The sequence below is a fragment of the Ornithodoros turicata genome, chromosome 3 (assembly GCF_037126465.1).
Source record: "Ornithodoros turicata isolate Travis chromosome 3, ASM3712646v1, whole genome shotgun sequence".
Classification (NCBI taxonomy): domain Eukaryota; kingdom Metazoa; phylum Arthropoda; class Arachnida; order Ixodida; family Argasidae; genus Ornithodoros; species Ornithodoros turicata.
In genome coordinates this window covers 50,687,502-50,709,523 of record NC_088203.1, presented here as the reverse complement: position 1 = coordinate 50,709,523, position 22,022 = coordinate 50,687,502, and the positions used below count along the sequence as shown (strand labels likewise).

Below are 22,022 nucleotides of genomic sequence, written 5' to 3'. Positions count from 1 at the left end.
TGTAAATAACAGTTGTGTGATTTGAGGCTGTTTTGATACTGCTACTAAGTTGAGGACAGCGCAGGAGGCGCAGTGCAAACGACTAAATTTGGACCTTGCTGTGCCAACATCACAGCGCATTTAGGTAGCAATTTGGAGACTGGTGTTTACATCAGGGTCATTTTAAGCCGAATATTCTAAAGGTCCTACGCCCCCAGTTCTTTATAAAGAAAACAAATGGTGCGTCTTCGCAATTGCGGTTGACGGAACAACGGCAGCGCCTCACAGCTTCACCCTATAGTGGTTACTTTTAAAGTAAAGGGATTGCAATACAGTGGCAGTACTATTTCGGATGCCCGAGACTAATGTGTCCCTCCCTTTCCCCGGTCGCGCTGCGGGCAGTCTCGTCAGGTTGGAAGGTATGCGAACAGGACGTTCGGATCATTTGGCGAATGAATGACCAATAAGGATTGCGTGGGGTCGTTTTTTCATAGAGTTAATTTACATTAGGCACATTTGTCAGCCGAGCATAACAATGTTCAACTGACAAATATTGGGCTGTGGTGTTATTATCTAGTCCATTATTTTCTGTATGTCACTTGGAAAGCATTATGCATGCAGACATCCTTCCAAAGGGTAGTACATTGGACAGCAATTTTGGGCGCTCAGTATCTATTGTAATTTGCTCAAAATTATTGCAACTGGATATTTTGCGTTTGAGGAGTTACAGAGTCAGCCTGATCAGGGAACATAAGTAACTGGAGTTTAATCTTTCAATATTATTTCTAGAAGTTCAACGATATGTGTTGTGATATTATGGACATTATACTATCTAGTCATTGTCTAGCGGTTGATAAGCGCTTGTGCAATTATTATGGCTTGTCGCAATGCTGCGCGATCGTAAAGTGCATACGGTGGTCACTTTTACAGTGTTTTAATAGCTTTACATAAAATAAAGTTTTGTCAAAATGATGTTCATATATGAGCTCGGTTGACATTTATTATCCCACCTTTGACTACATGGGAAGTATGGAAAATAAAATGAAGGAACGCAGAACGATATTTTTTTCCGCTGTCTGAACTTGTGCTTATCTTGTCTAGTCGTGATAGATGACAACAACAGAAACGTGATTTCTTAACTCTCTGTAAACACGCATGGAAACGATTCGAGAAAAAATGAAACATGGTGTAAAGACTGGGGAATAATCTTAAATATTAGCGAGTGTAAATGTATCGCTTTTTCCTCAAACAGGTATATTCTAAATTATAAATAAATAACGTACTTTTGGAAACTCTGAACGATTATAAATACTAGGTGCTACTATCAGTACAAATCTCAAATGGGAGAAGCATATTAATAACATTGTCAATAAAGCGAGTAGAGCCCTGGGATTCTTGAGGAGGAACTTCAAAGGCGCTTCCAGAGGTGTCAATTGTAAACTATTCCAGTGGGGTCTGGGACCCCTGTGAGATCAGTCTTAGGCAAAAACTTTTAAAAAATACAGAACGAAGCTGCCAATTTTGCAGTAAATAATTATTCGCCGTACGCCCGCTTTGTTTATTTAAAATCGATGCTGGGATAGTGATTGTAAGAAAACAGTAGAACGCAAGCTGGTTTAAAACAATTTCTATATGATGTCTATATGATACTACGAGTTGATTGGTGTTCCTCGAAACAAATATCTCGCAACACCTAATTTTGCTTCTGAACGACTGGGCCACAGATGCGAAATTAAACCTTGTCGCTTCCGTTCAACCACCTTCAAAAATTCTTTCTTTGTCAAAACAATAACGGAATGGAGTCACCTTCCACTAGACGTTGTACTCTCTTTTTCCATTGCTATCTTTTCACAGACGCTGTGTACGTTTCTTTGTGAGTGACCTTGATGCTTTGTGTTAACTTTCAAACAAGTTGTTATGTTTCTTTATACGTGCTGTTTCCCTCCTTTTCTATCTCCTTCGACAGTCTGTCGATTGCCATGTGATTTTCCTCCCCCATACACACTGCCTATTCTGTGGAGAAGTAGGATTTTTTAAATAAATATATAAATTTGACGTGGGATGCATGATGCCAGATGATGACCTCCAGATGATGGGAGTTGAGAAAAAGTGAGACAGCGCCCGTGGCGGGCTTCGAATCCACACCTCTCTTATTGCTCCTCAAGTATGCTCCAAATACAGTACTCCGCCATCGCACTCCCTTCAGCATACAAGAGCTCATTGATGAAGAAAGGGGCACTTAATCATTATTCTTAGGTTTTCTTTCATGCACACACAGACGAACATACCGAGACGGACAAGCACAGCACCCCATCTCAAGCGTCACAAATACCTCGTTGATGGGAGTCGGAGGGCTTCTTCAATCTACGTCTGCACGGTGACTAGGGCCCGTAATATTAGGAATTTGCCTAAAAACGCCCAAATGCGACATTTTCGGGGTTGTCTGCCTTTTTATCGATTCTGTTGTCCATTGGCCGGAAGCCAGCGGTGTCACTAGGAGTCGGAGAATTGAACGGCGGTCTCCTCTCGGCAGAACAATACTGGTCCGAATCCGATACGAGAGTGCTGCTTCTGCGGCGCTGTCGGCCTGCTCGTTCCCCACGACACCACAATGGGCTGGAACCCACTGGAGAACTAGCCTGTGGCCTGCTGCGTAGATAGTGTGGTAAGACATTAACACATCTGTGACTAGGGGTGCGGATGGGCCTCGTATGGTGGAATTTTCAATTGCTTGAAGTGCAGATTTGGAATCTGTGAAGACTGCCCATTCCCGCGGTGTAAAATCAGCGATGTGTTGTAGAAAGAAAAGGATGGCATAGAGTTCCGCAGCTGTGGAGGAGGTTGGATGTGAAAGGCGTCGTGCACTACGCCTTCGGATGGTATGACGAATGATGAGGCGGACTTGTTGTTTCGGGATGCGCCATCGGTATATGCTGTCGTAAACGTAGTAAACTTCTCGACTACCAGAGCATGAAAATGGGCTCGGAAGACTTGAGGGGGGACCTGATCTCTTCTTTCCAGAAGGTTTGGAAGGCATACAAAAGTGGGCGGTACCGGTAGAGACCAGGGGCTTCCGGCGGTATAGTTATGAAGCCAGTGAGAGTCTGGCGTGTGTTCTGCGCTACTCGATAGAAGTCGCTTTCAGGGCGGTATCGAATTTCCCTGAGGAGCGGGTGGCGGGAAATGTGAGCATGCAGACGGAGGAAGTGCCGAGCCGTTTCACGTTCACGGAGAACCTCAATCGGGAGCTCACCAGCTTCAGCCAGTACGTGGCGTGTTTCAATTCTATGTTGAGCAGAGTTGATCCAACGCTCGCTTTCCGCATGCCACGAAACACTTCTCGTCAAGATGCTGCATTAATCCACCGAATCCACCTCGGTGTGGCCTTTACAGCTCAATGGCGTTACCGCTTGAGACAAGTTGACTCTCCCACCTGCTGCCACTGTGGTGTGCTTGAGGATCTGGAGCATATTCTTCTTCATTGCTCCCACTACCATCCTTCCCGAACCACACTCTCCCAGTCTCTTCGTCAGCTGGACTCTCGCCCCTTCTCTCTATCGAAATTGCTCGGTCCCTGACCTAATCCAGCCCAGCAACGCTCTGCGCTCAAAGCTCTGCTGACATTTCTGGACACCATCGGACTTCGATCGTTATTGTGAAGGGGCTCGTTATTTTATTCCCCACATTCTCACCAGCAATGGGGTAGAGTATCGCCTGTGGCGATGAACCTCCCCACTCTCAAAAGCCAAAATAAAGTTGTTGTTGTTGTATCGACTCTGTTGAGCTGTGCCCCCTTTTAACATTCCTAAACCCCATAACAGCCTTTTTTAGAGGTGGAAGTGCAAGTGCGCCATTCAGGCTCATGCAGAGTAATGCATTTTGCGTTTCGTTTAAGCATGTTTTTGTAGTTTGTCCCCCTCCCCCTTTGAGTTTGGTTGCCTTCATTGCCTCATTTTTATAAATGGGGGTTCGTGCATATTTCATCAAAACATTTGGACGGCCCTTGCCCTTTCAAGATCATCGAGGGCGGGACTCTAAAAGTATTGTTCAATGTAGCCTGGTTCTAGGCCGCCTCAGCAGTCGTGTAAGCTTGTGAGATACCGTAGCCTTACGAGCAAGTTTTCCTGCATGGGTCATTCGGAAATACCAATTAAGTCAAAGAGCCTACCAGATTAATGCGCCTATTTTAGAATTTCATTTCCTATTTTGTTGTTTTTGAGGGTCTGTATGTCTGAGTATTTCCATCGTTTTTAGTGCCTGAATTTCCGGGCCCTAATGATGACGTTCAACATACATGCTAACATCCGTAGTTAGCCTGGTCATACTGTTAATATTAGACGAAATGGAAGTCACTCGTTCACAAGACTGCGACAAAACAATAATGCAGGCAATAAGGAAGCAGCCTCTATGGAACATAATTGAGCGTATGCTTTTAACACATCATACTAAACAAACATTCTCAAAGTAACTTAGTGTTTGACCCCCTGACCTGTGCTGCAGTAGTCGAAAGCTGTATTCCGCTAAATGAATACCGTACATTCTCAAAAATCCTGGGGCCTTCATATTCGGGAGCAGCCATAGACGTACCGGATGTGCCCCCCACCCGGAGATCCAACGTAATTTGTGCGCTTCATTCGCAGGGCATCATGATTTCTACTCACATAACGTAATAATGTCAATCTCTGAACACCCGCACTGCCCGCAAGATCATAGCGTCCGCTCAAGGCGAAGAGTTGAGGGAGTTTCCCCATCCCCCTTGGAAGAACTTTCTGCCCCACCTCACGGTTCTTGGCCAACAGGAACTGTGAAGAAGATCGGTCTACAAATGAGATAATAATCCTTTTCTCTATCACGATAAATCGCTTTTTTCTATCATTCCAATTATTTTTATTCGGAGATTTTAAAAATGGCATATTTAATTTTTTACTTGTGGAATTATATGAAACCGACGTGCAAGCTGGAGGAGGCATTCGCCCTAAAACTTGCTCCTCTATTGGAAATGAAACGCACATTTTCAAATACAAATGACACTACAAAGAGGAAAGTGCCATATTTACCACGCTATAGTTCCATCACTAAACAAACCACAAAATGAGCTCCGCAGCTCTGACAACAGCGGACTTTTTCGACAAGGTGCTTCACTGATCGTGATTTCAAGGTCCCTAACAATGGCAAAAACAACAACTTTATTACAAGATGATGACCGGGGAGTTTCATCCCTTTATCCCCAGCGAGTCCCTTCACAATAAGGCAATAAGACGCATGTCTCTATCAAATGTCGAAATGGTAAACCGTTGCGCGGGAAGTGCCGCCAGGTCTTCCCAGGCTTCGCCATTAAAACTATAACGTTGCTGGTGCGTACTACGCACAGTTGCTATCTCCACTACTGCGACACTTCGAATTCGTGGCATCCGCTAGAAGGACTTTTGAGGTTCTACTTCGTAAATTTTGACACTAAATGTTATCCTGCGCAAGCCACGTGTACAACGTGCTGGAGAATTCACACACGCATTTCGAGTGACTATTCTTGCTGAATCTCTTGCTACCGGTCAAGCATGCGTCATTCGTAGTCCATGACTTGCTGCAACCATGTGTGAGTGTTACAACCCATGTACCCTGTTATCCTCGCCAAATGATCTGCCAATCTCTCATGAGCAGAAAGGAGCCTTTCTCTAAACGGAATGTGAACTAAACATCCGCACTCTATGGCAGCACACTATGCTTGCGCCTTGAGTTTGGATAATACTATGAAGAAATCGCAGGAACCAGGACCACTTCTCTGAAGACATGCAGAAAACGGAACCCTATATCTTTGCCATCCGAACATGCACAATGACTAATCGAAACTTCGGAGTCTCATTTCAGAACACACAGAGGACTACAAGAGAGGACTACGCCCCTGCCGAGTAACTGCAAGACTAGAACGAGATGTGCATCAAAGAATTTCCGCATGAGTGATCTGCTACGTAGTGTTAGGTAAATAAACGCTTGCGTGTGATCGAGCATTAATAAGTTTCTTATGCATGTCATCCCTTTCTTGCTCACCACTAATCGTGAAAATGGTTTACCGAATGCCTTCTTTAAAAAGATTGGGGTCCCCCAGCAGAGCAGGTTCCCATGAGCCATGATGCCGATCCTGTCACCTAAGACGTCCGCTTCCTCCATATCATGTGTGGTGAGCATTATACTGCACTGTTTCCTCAAATTCAGAAACATATCCCACAGCTCTCTTCTTGTCTCTGGATCAATCCCGGCCGTGGGTTCGTCTAGAATGACAACCTGCAATGAAAAACTGTTTATCAATAAGCTTCCCCTCATGCGAAAATCTGGAGTGGTCCCAGAATGGTTCCAGCTGAATGTGGATGGTCCTAGCTCGATTCTGAAATGGGGTGGCTGGGACACCAATTAATGAGATCCCAAGCTGGGCAGCTTCCCCATTTGAGGTGTTATTGGGGGTAGAGTTCACGGTTGCGATATACCATTCTGGTTTTGTTTGATCTATTGCTTTGATATATTTTAGACACCTGCATGATGTATTTATGTTGCTTTTTATCCAGCTGCGTCTGCGATAAAATATAGATGGTGTCCCAGCTAAATGCGAACATATTCCTTATATATATATATATATATATATATATATATATATATATATATATATATAAGGAACTTTTTCCGAGGCGATATCAATTGCAATATAGCATATGCTGAAGGGAACTCCTTAGAAGGGCATTGGCAAACTCCTAACGCAATGTCTTAAGCTGTCCCAATGAGAAGATCTGGTCCCTTCGGTCACCTGGTACCGGGAGCGTTTTCAGAAAAAAAATCCGTTCGATAGAACGTTCGCAAAAAAATTGTGAAGGAACACCATTTTTTGCTTTATTTTGTTCATTGCGAATCTGCGGAGACGCGTCTTTCCTTCACCCCCAATGTGAGAGGGTGAAAGACCACAGCCTCTTGCGTCCTGGAAAAAGATTAAAAGAAAACAGAAAATGCAACCCGAGATAAGGACAGTTCCGATAGTCACAGGATACACTTGTTTTTTACTATTAATTAGATATGTCACTTTAGAAACTTAGGAGGAACATGAGAAACAGGATAACAGGAAGATTTCCAAAGTATAGTAGAGAGAAAGGAGGTACTATCGCGATCTGCATGGAGAACAACGGTGTCATCTTCCCTGAGAAAATACAAGATGTGAGGTGGTCAACAAAACGACGTGCTCCCTGTGGTACAGTGCTGGACAAAAGTTTATGGAACACGCTCTGGCGCATTCCTTCTGCAGAGTGACACGCTAGCAGCCAATGGGACCGTACGGACTTACAAACATGTGCCTGGACAACCCAGTCACCTGCTTGCAAACAACAACTTTATCGTGAGATGATAAATGGTGAGTTTCATGGCCATGGGCAATACTCTACCCATTTTTGGTTGTGATGCGGTGAATGAAATACTGAGTCCCTTCACAATAAGGATCGAAGTCCTATGGTGTCCAGAAAGGTGAAGACAGCTTTGAGGGCAGAGCGTTGGTGGGCTGGATATGGCCAGGGACCAAGCAACTTTGTGAGAGACAGGGGGCGAGAGTCCAGCTCGTTAAGGGATCAGGAGAATACGGTTCGGGAAGGTTGGTAGTGGCGGCAATGAAGAAGAATGTGCTCTAGATCTTCTGCAGCATCGCAGTGTCAGCAATGGGGAGAGTCAACTTGTCTGAAGAGGTAATGCAACTGCGCTGTAAAAGCCACATCGAGGCGCATTCGATGAACTAATGCGGCATCTTGACGAGACGTACGTCGAGGCATGAGGAAAGGGAACGCTGGATCAACTCTGCTCAGCATAGCTGGGGGGAGAATGTCAGCGGTCCATTGACGGGGTCTACAAGCGGGGACTACAAGCGGGGAGCCAGAGGAGTCACGAGGCGTAGAAGTACGAGGCGACGATCTCCTCTCTACCAGCGCAATACTCGTCCGCCTCCCAGACGAGAGAGCTGCTTCGCGGTGCTGTCTGCCTGTTCAATCCCTTCTATACCGCAATGGGCTGGAACCCATTGGGGAAGCAGCGTGTGTCCTGTTTCATAGACAAGGTTGCAAGCCATTAACACATCCATCTCCAATGGGGCAAATGAGCTTCGGATGCCAGAGTTTTCAATTGCTTGCGGCGCAGATGTAGAGTCAGTGACCACCAGGTACGGTACATTCGCTGCTAGCGTGGAAGGTCGGCTAGGTCGGACCTCCTTTCTGACCACTCGTGGAAAAAAATACACCCGTGTTCGGTAAACTTTGTCCAGCAGTGTACGTACGTACACCGCACAGTGAACACATGATCATGCCTAGTCTAGTCACAGTGAGTGATGCCACGTGTATTGCGTTGTACGTACATCTTCTGCTCAGTATATGCTTTTACCGGAATAAACAATATTTACTTTCGAAAATATGTGGATTTCTACGCATTATTTTCGGTCGGTCGTTTGGTAGTCCCCATATGTGTGCAAAATTGTTACAACCTCGCAGCTCACCACACATCATTCGACATCAGCATCACACTCCGTCACATCATAACCCATCATTGGACATCAGTGTCACAGCTCATCACATCACAACCAATCATTCGACATCAACATGACAGCTGATCACATCATAGTTCATCATTCAACATCATACCCATCTAATCAAAAACCATTGTTCGACATCACTGCCAATCTCATCATTGTCTATCAATCAAGCTCACAGCCCTATCACATCATCACCCATCATCCAACATCACAGCCCATCACATCATTACTCATTATGCAACATCAGAGGCAATAACATATTTATTCATTATTTAACATTATAGTCCATCACATCATACGCTAGGGTTGAACTTCAGAACCCGCTTCAGTGCACATGCTTTTAAGAATTTCATTTAACTTCTCACCGAAGCACAGCGGAGCAATGTAATTTGGATTACACTACACGCTTAGACGTCAACGTTACAACCACCGACATAATTCAGTGCAAAGGGGCATTGCACACGCTTTCTACCAGAAGCACTGTGGAGCAACGTCATTTGATTTGCTATTTACGCTTTCATGTTAATGGTACAACGACTGCATGTTACAGACTGAGGTTTAAAGTGGGTTTAGTAGCACAGCACAGCAAGCATGTGGAAGCACAGTTGAGTAATGTAATTCGAATTGCTATTTATCACTTTGGCGCCAGTGGTGCAACCACTGCAGTTTGCATATTACAAGTTAAAGGGGCGGTGCACACGTTTTTAAGAATTTTATTTAACTTTTACCAGAAGCACAGCGGTGCAAAATAATTCGGCTTACTGTTCACCACGTTGGTGCCTGTGGTGCAACCAAATCGATATGCAGTGGTGCAACCACTGCATGTTGCATTTTAAAGGGGCGGTGCAAATACTTTTACTTCTACCTGAAGCATAGTAAAAGTATTGAAAAACCTGTAACCCTATAGCATTATATATGACTATACAAGGTCCTATAAGATTCATACTGGTTATGCAGGAACCAAAAAAAAAAACGCTTTCAGGTGACAAAACAAAACAAATAACTTAGGTCAATAACGCTGTAGGTCAATACGTGATCTTATACAAACCCACGCATGAGTTATGTGGAGTCCTACATCGGTCATGTTGGACCATGCGAGATCCATAATGGTCCTATACTGTTCATGTAGGAGACATACAGGATTCAATTGTGGCCATGCAGAAGTTATATGGGGTCATATATGTAGGCCATGTAGAAGTCATATAGGGTTCTATACGAGCCACATAGGTGTTTTATAGTGTTCTATGCCGATCAGTTTTCAGTCCCTGAAAACGTGAAACAAGCAAGAACGTGTGGCAACATATATTAGCTCTCAGCAAGTGAATATCAAATTGTGTAATGCTTAAAAGGACTATCGCATCCGGAGACATGGGTAGGGAATGGTTACGAGAATACTTGGCATCATTCGACAATTCATTTCAGTAATTATCTTGGCTGGAAAATGTTCCGGTAATAAATAAACAAGTTTTTCCGATCAACGAAACATCGGATGACGTCATTGTGACGAAGGCTTCAACAGGACCAATGCGAGGTCGGCGCACCGCAGGCGCCGCGCCTCCCCATTTCCTCTCGGAGATATCGTCTGCTTTGTACATATGGCGTCGTGTATGTCTCTGTGTATGAAACAACCAATTTCCTCGAAAGTGCTGTGAGTTTCGCTCAGTGGTGAAATTGCAACACATTCGAGTTGGGGAACGCGTTGTAATGTTCCTGGCTGTAAAAAATCGTCTGGTGCGAACCCAGAATTGACATTTCACGGGGCCAAGGACAGGGACACTAAACGAAAGTGGGAAGCAGCAATCGCCGGCAGTCTTGCTGTCGTGGAAGAGGAACTGCACGTTCGGCACGTTTGGTCCTCGCATTTTGCCGACGAGGAGTACGTGGAGTCGGACTTATTGCAATTCCGTATGGGACTGTCAGCCAAACGAAAGAGACTAAAGCCCGATGCTGTTGCCCACATTGTTCGATGAGCAAATGGAAACCACCAACATGCCGGATGAGCAGGTAAGCATTTGTTTTTAATTCATTTCGAATGAAGCCCTACAAAAGTGTGGTGTACTGATATAATAGGTCACGAAGTGACTCCAGGTACGCGATCGAGATGTAGCTGACTCAATGTAAACACACTACACTCGGAGTGTAATCACGTAGGGGAGAGTACATCCTACCTGTCGGTTGTGCTGTTCGGCGTATATAACAAAAAATACGTACGGAAGTACTTGTTTTCACGCTCTATCCGCCGACTTCAGCCATTTGTTTCTGCAAATGCGCGCCAGAAAAAGTACACATGAAACACCGCTACCGGCAGTGATGTACCAGACACTCCTAGCCCCCACCAGCACCCTACGTATTTTTTTGGCGACATCCCTCTATAACTTGCATTATTCAAATTCACTGTTTCTCCTGTGTCTTTCTTTTCTCATGTAACCCAGCATTTTTGTGAACTAGCAACGTCATTTTTGTGAGCTAGTGAGAGCAAAGGGCAGCTTTCCAACAGAATAACAATTAGGCATTACAGTTTTATGCATCATGTCTCACATCAGGTGCTCAATTTCTGTCACAGGTGGAGAGAAGCAGCTTGATGGAATCTGCTTGAGGTGAGTACAAGAAACTTCCATTAGGAAAGTCCGTGTTGTACGGTTAATGAAATGTGAATTCTGATTTACACTGAATGTTCATGTTGTGAAACCGGCAGCTTATGCAGGAGTATCAGCCTCTACAAGTGATGCAAGTGGGAGTTCAGTTCTGCAGCACATGACAGCCACATCATCAGAGGATGGTATGCTTTCCAGTTCACCTATCACACACTGTAAAAAATTTCACCGTAAAAAAAAACGGGCAAATGCAAGGAAAGTTGGCTGCCAAACATCGGCCGTTATTTTTACGGTGGCCCCGTATAAGTTGTGCCCGTGAAAAAATACTGCATTGGCCAATAATTTTAACAGGGATACGCCGTGTAGCATTACTGTGCTGTGGTCGTTAAAAAAACTGCATTGGCCAGTAATTTTAACTGACATATGCCGTGTACCCTTATCGTGCTGTGCTCGTCCCTGGAGCCCCTCTTTTTTTTCTACATATAGTCGTAGCAATGAGAGCAGTTTAAGCAATGACCATGCGCAACACATTGTGATGTTTGGCACATTGAGATTTATTTTCTATGTACATAGTGATGAAAATGCGCCAGTCACCTCTGGCATGAAAACCCTGCAAAGAGAAAGAGAACCGTTACAGGGAGCCGGGCAATAGACATGCAATAATACTCACCGTCTATTTTGTTCAAAAGAAGAACATACGAAGGAACCATGTGCACCCATCAGTCAGGTCTGGCATCACAATACTGCAAAGAGAAAGGAAACTGTTACAGGGAGCAGGGCAATTGACATGCAGTTATACTAATGGTTTATTTTTTCGAAGGAAGAACATACGAAGGAACCATGTGCACCCATCAGTCAGTTCTGGCATGAAAACACTTCAAAGAGAAAGGAAATTAGACTCAGTTTTATTTTTTCAAAGAAAGAACAAGAAGGTGCACACAAAGCGCGGAGACGGCACGGAACTTCTTCTGGAAGCGTTCATAAGGACATCTGATCATGACCCTTTCGTATGTGCTGCTTCATATGTGACATTATCTCTATATTCGTAGTGAACTGACGCGAGCACGAATGGACGTGACATACTTTCATGGTTTCGGAGAGCAAATCGATTCGAGGCGACCGCCCTGGTGTGTTCTTGTAACGCCCCAAAATGTGACATCCGAGTTTTGCATAGGTCGCCGCCGTGTACACACATAATGCATGACAGCACGGTATTCTGCTCGCTTCATGTACACCTCTACGGTGGTCAACTAGCCCATCAGAGTGTTAAAAACACATGGGCACCTTCCGCGACGATACATTACAACAAGAGCGCCTTGATCACCCTACGAGCCAGGACGTACACACAGAACTAGGGAGACACTTCACAACAAACGCGAGCCACGATTTACTGGTGTCAAGTTGAACAAAACCAGGCATACGGTGCACCACGCTCAAATCGCAAAGAACAGGATGTGCGAACAGAAATGTGCTTACCTAACTACATGCATTCGCGAGATTTACAACAACCGCTTCGTCGTCCTTCGTCAACCATCGTCCGCGCACGATGTTCCGCTTCCGGCGTTTGCGAATGACGGCAATGCCCCGTACTTGGCTTGGCCTTGCCTCCGCATTGAAGTTTTTGGCCGGCACATGATGATGGCGCCACCGTTTTACGTAGTTTTCGCAGTATTTGTGATTACGGTAACACGCCGTCGTCACATACTACTAAACGCCCGTAGAAATCACAGTATTTTTTTACAGTGCAGCTCAAACAATAAGACTGTAAATGTACCAAACAAGAACTGTAAAAACAGACATGGTGGTGGCAGAGTTTTGCCTGAGGGTGACACTCTAGCATCTTACAATATAGGGTACACATATTTTGAAAGGTGGATGCAAATAGTCTACCACCCATCTAGCAAGTCACGTTTTGCACTCAGTCCGATGAAAAAATGTGCCACACCTGTGTTCTATAAACTTTTGTCCAGCACTAAAGTGTAGCTGAGCCTACAGCTATGCAGCTTGTCTCATGAAAATACAGTAATCAGTAATGTATCCATGATTACAATATCCGTACTATACAATATATAATACAATACATATACTGACAATATATATATACTATGTGTTTGCTTATTTTTTTAAGTTCTCGTCCTGAATGAGCTGCCCCTTCAGCCTTTGGTTCCATACCAGACTGTCAGCCAATACGTTTTTTTTGTACACTTTGGTGCCACAGAAACAACACTTGAAGGGTGGAAAGACGGCAAATAAGAAAACACAGACAGCGGTTCCCACTGCAACACTTGGTAATTATGCTTCAAAATGTATTGTGCTTCACAAATATTTTTGTGTTTGTTATGCAGTGCAACAATACTTTGGTTGCTTCCGTCATATTGCCTAACTGGTCAAGTGGAGAATTCCGTCATGAGGATAGGAAGTTATAAGCCAAAACACTGTTGCACTTATTATAAAGAAGCAGTAGCGACATTGACAGTTAGAGTTGGCATAGACTCAGACAGTTATAACCTTCCCACGCACTGGTGCACTCTCCTTTACATCCTCACAAGTTGCAGCAGAGTGTCCAGAAAGCAGTGGAGACAAAAGCGCAGCTCTTTCTGCAGCAGAGGCTTTGCTGCCACATGATGACGCAGTACAGCTTTGTGTTGTCCCACTGGAGCATGCTAGCCTTTCGACGTCACCGCCTGGTGGCCGTACCTCTACTCCAGTGCCTGTGGACTTGGACACGACGGATGTGTCCACATGGTATGTGCAGTATTTTCTTTTTCAACATGTATTCAGCTTTGTTGTTATTTCTGGGAACTTTGTTTGGATTGGTGTACATAAAAATGACAATGTGGCATTGTTTCAGCAGAGATGAAAAGCACTTGTGATGAAGGCAGATTAATCTGTTTCTCTTGTGCGTACAGCCCACCCGACCCAAAGGATGTGACATTCCAGTTGTCTGAAACGGCAGAAAGCTCAGACACTGAAGAGTAAGCTTGAGATCATGAGGTAAATAGAAACTTTGAGAATTTGTTTTCTTTTCTTGCAGTCATGGAGACAAGATGTTGCAACCACAAGGGCTTTCAAAATCTCGTAGGCATCAAATGTAAGTGAAATATTTTCAAATATTTCACAAAGCTTGTTCAAGACGCTGGGTGCATAATAATGTAAGAATTAAAAATATTGGTTGGCTTTCCAGACCAAATCCAGATGAGCGATTTTTCCTGGTGGCAGAATCCAGTTTGCAAGAGCTGCTATCCCAGTGCCCCTACTGTGGGAACGATGGTGTTGACATCAACACTACAACAAGGGGGACATGCTTGAAAGGTGTCATGCATTGCAAGTGTGGGAGGGAACGGTCTTGGCACAGCCAACCTTGGCTGGGGGGCCGACCACTGGGGAACGTCCTGGTCTGCTCTGCAATCCTTCTCTCAGCTTTGAACATCTCAAAAGTTTTTAGGATGTTTGAGCTTGTGAAGATGGCAACACTTACAATGTCTCAGTACTTTCGAACGCAGAAGGAGCACCTCTTCCCTGCTGTGAATGATGTGAGTCCTGTGACGTGACGTATGACTTGCTGTGACATGCTGTATGCTGCGACATGCCCCACAGAGTGGGATAAAAGGGTCACGTGATATGTTTGCGTTGAGTGTATGGCCCTGCTTTCTCCTGATTTTTGGCTGTGCCTTGAGTTCCCTCAGCAAATAGCCAAAGTAAAAAGTAGAAAGAACGACTATTTTTCTGTGATTCTGCTAGGATCGTATAGTACGAACCTCCTTTGGAGGTGCTTCAATCAATTGCAAATGCAATGCTGTAGGGCAGGCAGTCTAGTACGGTGTTGGCTTTACCACTATTTCTCTGACAATCATGGGCCATCTACCATGTGTACCCAGGGTTCCTCAATTTGCACTCATCCGAAAATGTTTTTAGGTCTACCACATGAAACAAGCAGAGATCCTTGACCAGCTTCGGCCACTGCCCCTGACCCTTGCCGGGGATGGCAGGTGCGACTCACCCGGCCACACTGCATTGTATGGCACCTACACGCTTCTGGAGACTGCAGCCAACCGTATCGTGCACTTCGAGTTGGTTAAGGTACCTCAAGTTCGTTTGTGGACACCAGAATAGTTTTGTGAAAAAAGTTATCATGGATAAAAAGGCACCTACAATAGAAGAGCTTGGTCATGTTACATTCTAATTTGGGAATTCAAAAGTGACTCGCTTTCGCCTACTTGACTGTCTAATGTGAAGTGTGGATACAGCAGGCTGTTGTAGGACGAGACTAAAGTACCCCCAGGCAAAACTTAGACTGCACATATGAAATGCTACATTCAGTGACCATCACTTATTGTAGTGCAATAGCATGGACGACAGGGAAGACTGTGTCTATAAATCAAGCTTAGTCAAAACGATTAATTACTATCTATTACAGAGTATTCACTCGTAATGAAATTACTCACAAATTGCTTGGAAAAATTAATAAATTACTTGCCACTTTACTCACTAAAGTATTTGATTAATAGTATGGCAATTCATTGTAGTGCCTTGCATAAAATGTCTAACCCTGATCTTTCCTCTTATGCAGTCTACTGAGGTCAGCAGTAGCAATGCAATGGAAGCCTATGGTCTACAGAAATGCCTCGCCTTTCTCGAGGTACATGACATGACTGTGGACACCCTGGTCACCGACTGCCATTCTGGCATCAAAGCCATGCTAAGGCGACTGTGCCCACACATAAAGCACAGATTTGATGTGTGGCATGTTGTCAAAGGTGAGTGGTGTAATTTACTGGAGGGAGTTTTATATGTCACACGTGATAACATCCAACAGGAGTCAAGAAAAAGCTCTTGGCTCTCAGTCGCTCAACGAAACACCAAGTTGTGCAGCTCTGGATTGAGAGCTTGACAAGACATGCGCATTGGTGTCCGCGTACAAGCGGGGATGATGGGGACCTATGTCTTGCAAAGTGGATGTCAGCAGTTAACCACATCGTTGACATCCATGAGCACGACAAGCCATTGTACCCGATTTGCTACCACGGCGCACTTTCTGAACCACGACAATGGCTCAGAGAAGGTAAACACTGACATTTTGCAGTTTGTAAAACATTATATACAGAGTAGCGAAGTAATAAAAGTTTTCCTTACTGACACTTATGGGTGAAATACACAACACAAATTTCAAAATCCTACAACAAAATTAACACAATTGAAAACAGAAAAAAAAAACATGTTGCACACCTTATACTGCAGCCTCATTCCCATTCTCTGATCTACGATCTCGGTGGTGGTAAGATCTCGAGTATTATTTCTCTTTTCTTCTTTATGCAGTAAATTCTTTCTTCTACCTTCAGCAAGGGGACAAGAGAGACCAATTGGTTTAAAATTTACTAAAATGAAATGTGACCATAGGCAGACACAATGATCCTTCCTTGCATCAAGTAATTATTGTGAGTACTGCGTGCCAATAAGGATAAGCTTTTATATGTGGCTCTCCTGTATTCATGTTAATGTATCGGTAGTTGTTATTGAAAGCCCTTAACTTTACACGATTCACAGAAATCTCGCAGAAGTGATGATTTTTTTCCAGACCACACCTTTTGTTGTGGTATTGCAAATAATTTTACTTTTTAAAATTATATAACCTAGAATTATTTGCCAAATATCGCCGACGACCAGACAGACCTCACCATTCGAGGGTACCGTTCGAAGTGGTTCATTTAGATTTTGCCGAGCTCCGAAAGAAGTCGGAAGGGGTAAAAAGGCCTCAGTAATTATTGCTGGCCGTCGACGATGCCACACGAATCGTGTGCGCACGCGCGAGGTGAGGACACCAACAGCGCCATCAAGCTGCTTGAGAGCAATATATTCGCGCCCACAAAGGTCATTGTCTGCGACAATGGACCGGGGTTTGCCTCCAAACGCATGCAAGCATGGGCTCGAGAAAGAGGGATGCGAATTAGGTTTACAGCACCCTACCATCCTGCCGCAAACGGTATGGTAGAGCGGGCAATTAGGGGCACAAAGCAGTACATTCATATGTATCACAACTTTCCTGGAGGATGGCGTCCCTGTCTGGAAGCAGCCACCCACCATCATAATCGGTCACATAACGCCGCAATTGGCTCCACACCTTACTTTGCTTTTCACCGGTCAACGCCCCTTCTCCGAGCGGAACACGATCTGGGAATTGCTGACGGCATAAGGGTCACAGAAAAACGCAAGGACCCACAAGAACAATGCAGATACCGACTCACTGTGAAGAAGTACTTCGACAGACGACACAATACAAACATCCCCCATCTTCAAGTCGGAGACAAAGTTTTGGTCCATAAGGGATTACCGATCCTCGATCAACACTTCTAGGTCCCTTTACTGTGGTCCAAACGGCCACTAAACAGGGTGCCTTGAAGACGATTGGTTACCTCGACGAAGCAGATGGCTTTCTCAATGCAAATCGCTTTCTCTCTTCGCAGGCCTCTGTTGCAAATATTCGCAAGTGCCATCCCAGGAGGGATGAACTTCAGACGCCCCCGGCCGATGTAGGGTGCCCGCGGGTCGGAAGAAGAAGCGCAGAAGTAATTACATGTAGTTAGAACTCGGGCAGAGCCTGGAATAAAAACTAACGTTCTTGTGTCGAGCATAGTAAAATGAAGTTGCCATAGAATTAAAAAAGTTCGTCCAGTTCGCTAATGTCCACTGCGTTGTCTCGTAGTTCCATGTGTCTCGTGGATCAACTAGCTCAGGAACCATGTATCCTACATAAAAGTTCTCAATCTCAGGCAATATTTTTTGACAGAACGCAGGGTTCTTCTTGATGGTTACAACATACAGGTCCGTTGGCGACTGGCGAGCATACTGCGAGTTTGTAGTAGCTCCTCTTCGCAGTATTAGCTGAGCTTGTATTTGATAGAAGTACTTGTGTGATTCTGGAAGATATAAGCTGCCGTCTTTCGATATTTTTACGCCGATGGATTGGTTGCGAGCGGAGACTGTTGTGTCCGACTTGCTTGGTCCCCGAGGTCAACCGCAGCGCCCATGGACGCGGAGCTCTCCATCGGGAGAAAACAGAAGCCGCACGAGCTTCGAGAGCAGCCCACCATGACGCTGACGCAGCCCTCGCAGTCTTACGACGCCACCGACCTGAACTTTTGCGCGAACACAGACAAGCTGACAGACTTGCGTTGCCGGCTGACGACGTAGTGATCGATATGCTGGACCTTCTGTAAACGAACCTCCGGTGAACTGTTTGATTTGTGGTGGTGGGGGAAGTGTGGGGACCATGGTAGTAGCGTCGCCTACTGATAGATGGCGCTTCGATGGCGATAGAAGTTACGTTATCGAAAAGAGGGGGCGTATCTGAGACAAAGATTGAAAAGGACGAAAGCTGCAGGAAGTGGGAGTGTAGCCTTGGGCATGGGCGGGAGCTGTACGCATTGTATTGTTGTAGCCGGAGGGTTGCTGCTGTTGATTCCAGGAGGCTTGTCTACTGAACTGGGTAAATAAACTTGTGCATAACCTCTTGTGGGAATTGTGTCAGCAACCCATCCGTAATCCTCGGTCCGGCCATGAACAGACTGCGCTTTCTCCCGAACTGACCCTTTTTTGCCCTCATCTGGTTGTTTCTCTTTCCCCTGTTTGTGTATATATTGCTTGTACGTGAAGTAAAATTTTCAGCTCTGTTTGATACTTCGTGTTTGTGTCTGTCCCTTCGTGTTTCCTAGTCTAGGGGTTTTACATCATGCATCATCTTGGCCAGCTCGCTTGCTCGCTTGTGTGGAGCTTGGGGGCCTCAGAGCTCTCCTCGCCCAGCACTTTCCCAGGAAGGACCAGGTCCCCCCCCCCCCCCGAGACGTCTATCCAGCTGAAGCTCAAGGTGAACGCCATGAGGGATGTCCGAGAGATCGCATGCTTCATGCGAGTGAACATACAAAATAAATCTGCCGCATGACACGGAATTCCGGACACCCCGCTTGAATCTGTATATGAAGCGGAGGTTATGCTATCGTCGCTATGTGATTCATGGCAAGCTTCATTCGATGGAACTCCCAATTTGGCCATGGTTTTCCCTTCCATGTATCGCGTACAGTAAGGCATACAGGATTATTGTGAGGGTTGGGCTCCGACATTGGCGAACATGCTGCATACACTACGCCCAATTGAAGCGCTACGTGTCCATAGAAGTTGAGCGAGTCCAGGCCATACTCTCCTACCACCCCTAGATCCACGCCTGATTCGGAGGAACCAATTCAGAAATGTGAAAATCAACATAGAGAAAATCAACAAGATAGACAGTACCATTATTTCCTTGTACTATCGTTTAGGTGTCTATTCCCGACACGCGTCCACGAACGGTCAGTCTCTCAAATGTGTACTTGTTTATGAGGCCGTCTACATTAGAAAATACAGTTTCTTATAACACATTATGCATCGCAATATATTTCTGGAATCTACCATTCGCGTTTCTCTCTGTGCAGTGCGTGACAGCCTCAGACGGTGCGGTCCTTCTCGTACGAATACGATGGTAGCGATGTTCATTCTATGATAGATTTGGCTGTCTGTGTAGAGAGGATTAGGTTTTTTCTGGTAGCTTTGGAATCTGTGTATAGCCACCAATAGAGGCTCGAAAACGGGTGATGAGCCCTTTTCAAAGAGAAACTGCCTCCTACATCCTCTTGATCCATCAACATCAGATTGAGTCTCCCAACTGTGCCAGCGTCTGTTTGATTTTGACAGCACGTTGACCACACGGTGACTGAAGTTCAACTACGGCGTGCGGGGTTTCCGCAAAGGGAAAGTCTGAAAGTACACTCCTAAATGTCATATTTACTACAAGAAAACATGCGGATGATCCATCACGACCCAGTTGCTGTTCATATCCATCTGGAATACATTTGGAGATGAACGATTCTTCCGATTCCATAAAAGTCTCTGTACTTCGCTTCATATGAGCTTTTCGAGGAAGCAGAATTGGTCGTTTCTTTCGAGCACGAACGACTCGCTAAAACTCCCTAATAAAGCAGTTACAAAAAATACTCATGCAGCGAATTCTCTGCGCCGGGATACCTATTTCATTTGCACTGCGGAGCATACTCTACAGTCCATTGTGGGCGTAAAGAACAAGTGCATTTCATAGGCTGCGCAATAGTTCACAGTGCAGTTTTCTATTGTTGGTTGTAGTACCGCAGCATTAGCAATTTGGTGGCAGCCAGCTGCAGACTTTCTTGACATCTTGATACACATCTGCTTCTGCACAAGCTTGCTTCCATGTTGACTGAGAGGCTCCCAGTGCAGACGTGATACAGCTTCGTGGCAATGTGAGAGGAATTTCCTCTTTGCACCTTTGTGTACATAATGCAGGCGTTTTTTCACTTCTATACAGATACCCGGATATACAGGGTGCGAGAAGGTTCTCGGACTCGTTTCAAAATGTTACTAAAAGGTACACATTGTAAAAGTTTTCGTGCACCGCAAGCTATCGCCTTTGCGTACGTAAAAGGACAGTCCTGCAAAATGCGCGACGTGGTTTGCGCGTGCGCAAACCACGAACTCTACCCCATACGCACGCAAAGGCGATTGCGTACGACGCACTAAAACTCTGTATTAACAATCACGACGCAATCTGGCACAGTGGTATAGTTCTTTCAGAAGTTCTTTTGAGCTCATCTTCCATGTTCTACAGTCAATGGGCGCGTTAAGTGGATGCTCCAGAGCGCGAGAGTTTGGCACTCCTACCGTTAAGTAGTTACGCTAGTACTCTGAGTTTCGTACTCGAGTGGGCTCTTCATGCCCCTGCTTTTGGAGGGTGCACGAAATAGGGATATCGTGCACCGTCATGTGACCTCTTCCCTCCTCTCCACCAAAGCGAAGAAAGACACCGCATAGCGTGGGGCGACAGAAGAGCAAAGAGTAGAAAAAAGAGAAGGGGAGAAGCGGCACCACAGCAAGCGTGCAAGTTCCATTTAAAGGAACAGTAAAGTCAATTTCAACCCAGGGTAACCTTCTGATTTTATGAAAGCCTAGCAAGAGTACATCTCAGTTACGAAATATTTCCTGTAGAATCCTTTTTTCTTCCAGTAATCGAATTTCAAAGGTTGCATTCGAGCACAACAGAGTAAACCATTCAGCTCCCATGGATATCCAAAATAATTTGGAATACCTTCGACATCACAAGTAGTATGGGATTGACACACACTGCCGCCAACTCACAACTTGGTCTAAACACGATTTAATTAGCAATTAGAGCTAATAGAGACCCCCATTATTCAGCACCCTCCAGGGAGTCATTACACTAATTGGAGAGCATCTAACTCGTGTCCAGACCAGTTGTGAATTGGCGGCAACCTGTGTCCATAAAAAAGAAAAATATATAGATACAGAGTGGAGAGAAACAATTTATTCGAAAATCAACGATGCTGTGGCGAAGAAACCGCTCCGGAACACCCGAGTGACCAACGATCGTCATGTTGCTTGTTGACTGCCGGTAGTTGCAGAGATCGACAACAGGTGGCCACCTAGTTGCAAGGCATCGCACCAGATGGTGCCACCATCATAGCTCTATGCGAGAAAAACAGAACAACAAGATACTAGCAGCAGGTAAAATTACAACACTGCTCAACAAGTCTAGGCATGCAAGAGCACGTGGAAAAGGCCTAACCGCTTCTGCTAAACAGCACGGAGAAAACAGTACACATCAAGGAAAAGGCTTAGGGCGACCGGTTAAGCCTAACCACAGCGTCATCGCACAACGCTAAGGAATTCAACAGCTAACACAAGAAGACAACCACAAAACGAACGTATGCTCACAACGCTAAATGTGCGTCAACATGGAGAAAAGGTTTGGTACGCTACGGGTCACTTCTAAACAAGTCTAAACATGCACGTACAGGGCATAAGGCCTGTCCGTTATGGCAAACATG

General features: G+C 45.1%; 2 protein-coding genes across 2 annotated transcripts in view; one reads left to right on the top strand and one right to left on the bottom strand.

Annotated features, from left to right (window-relative positions):
- LOC135389445 (uncharacterized) overlaps positions 1–22,022 on the bottom strand; it is a 475,452-nt gene that overhangs the window by 163,364 nt on the left and 290,066 nt on the right. The window contains exon 22 of the mRNA XM_064619493.1: positions 6,048–6,258. Coding sequence (XP_064475563.1) covers positions 6,048–6,258 — 211 coding nt within the window. The remainder of the gene's footprint in view (positions 1–6,047; positions 6,259–22,022) is intronic.
- Positions 14,916–16,346, top strand: LOC135387046 (uncharacterized). The gene is made up of 3 exons (XM_064616465.1): positions 14,916–15,198; positions 15,689–15,875; positions 15,935–16,346. The coding sequence occupies exons 1-3, from the start codon at positions 15,043–15,045 to the stop codon at positions 16,189–16,191; spliced, it is 600 nt and encodes a 199-aa protein (XP_064472535.1). The 5' UTR covers positions 14,916–15,042; the 3' UTR covers positions 16,192–16,346.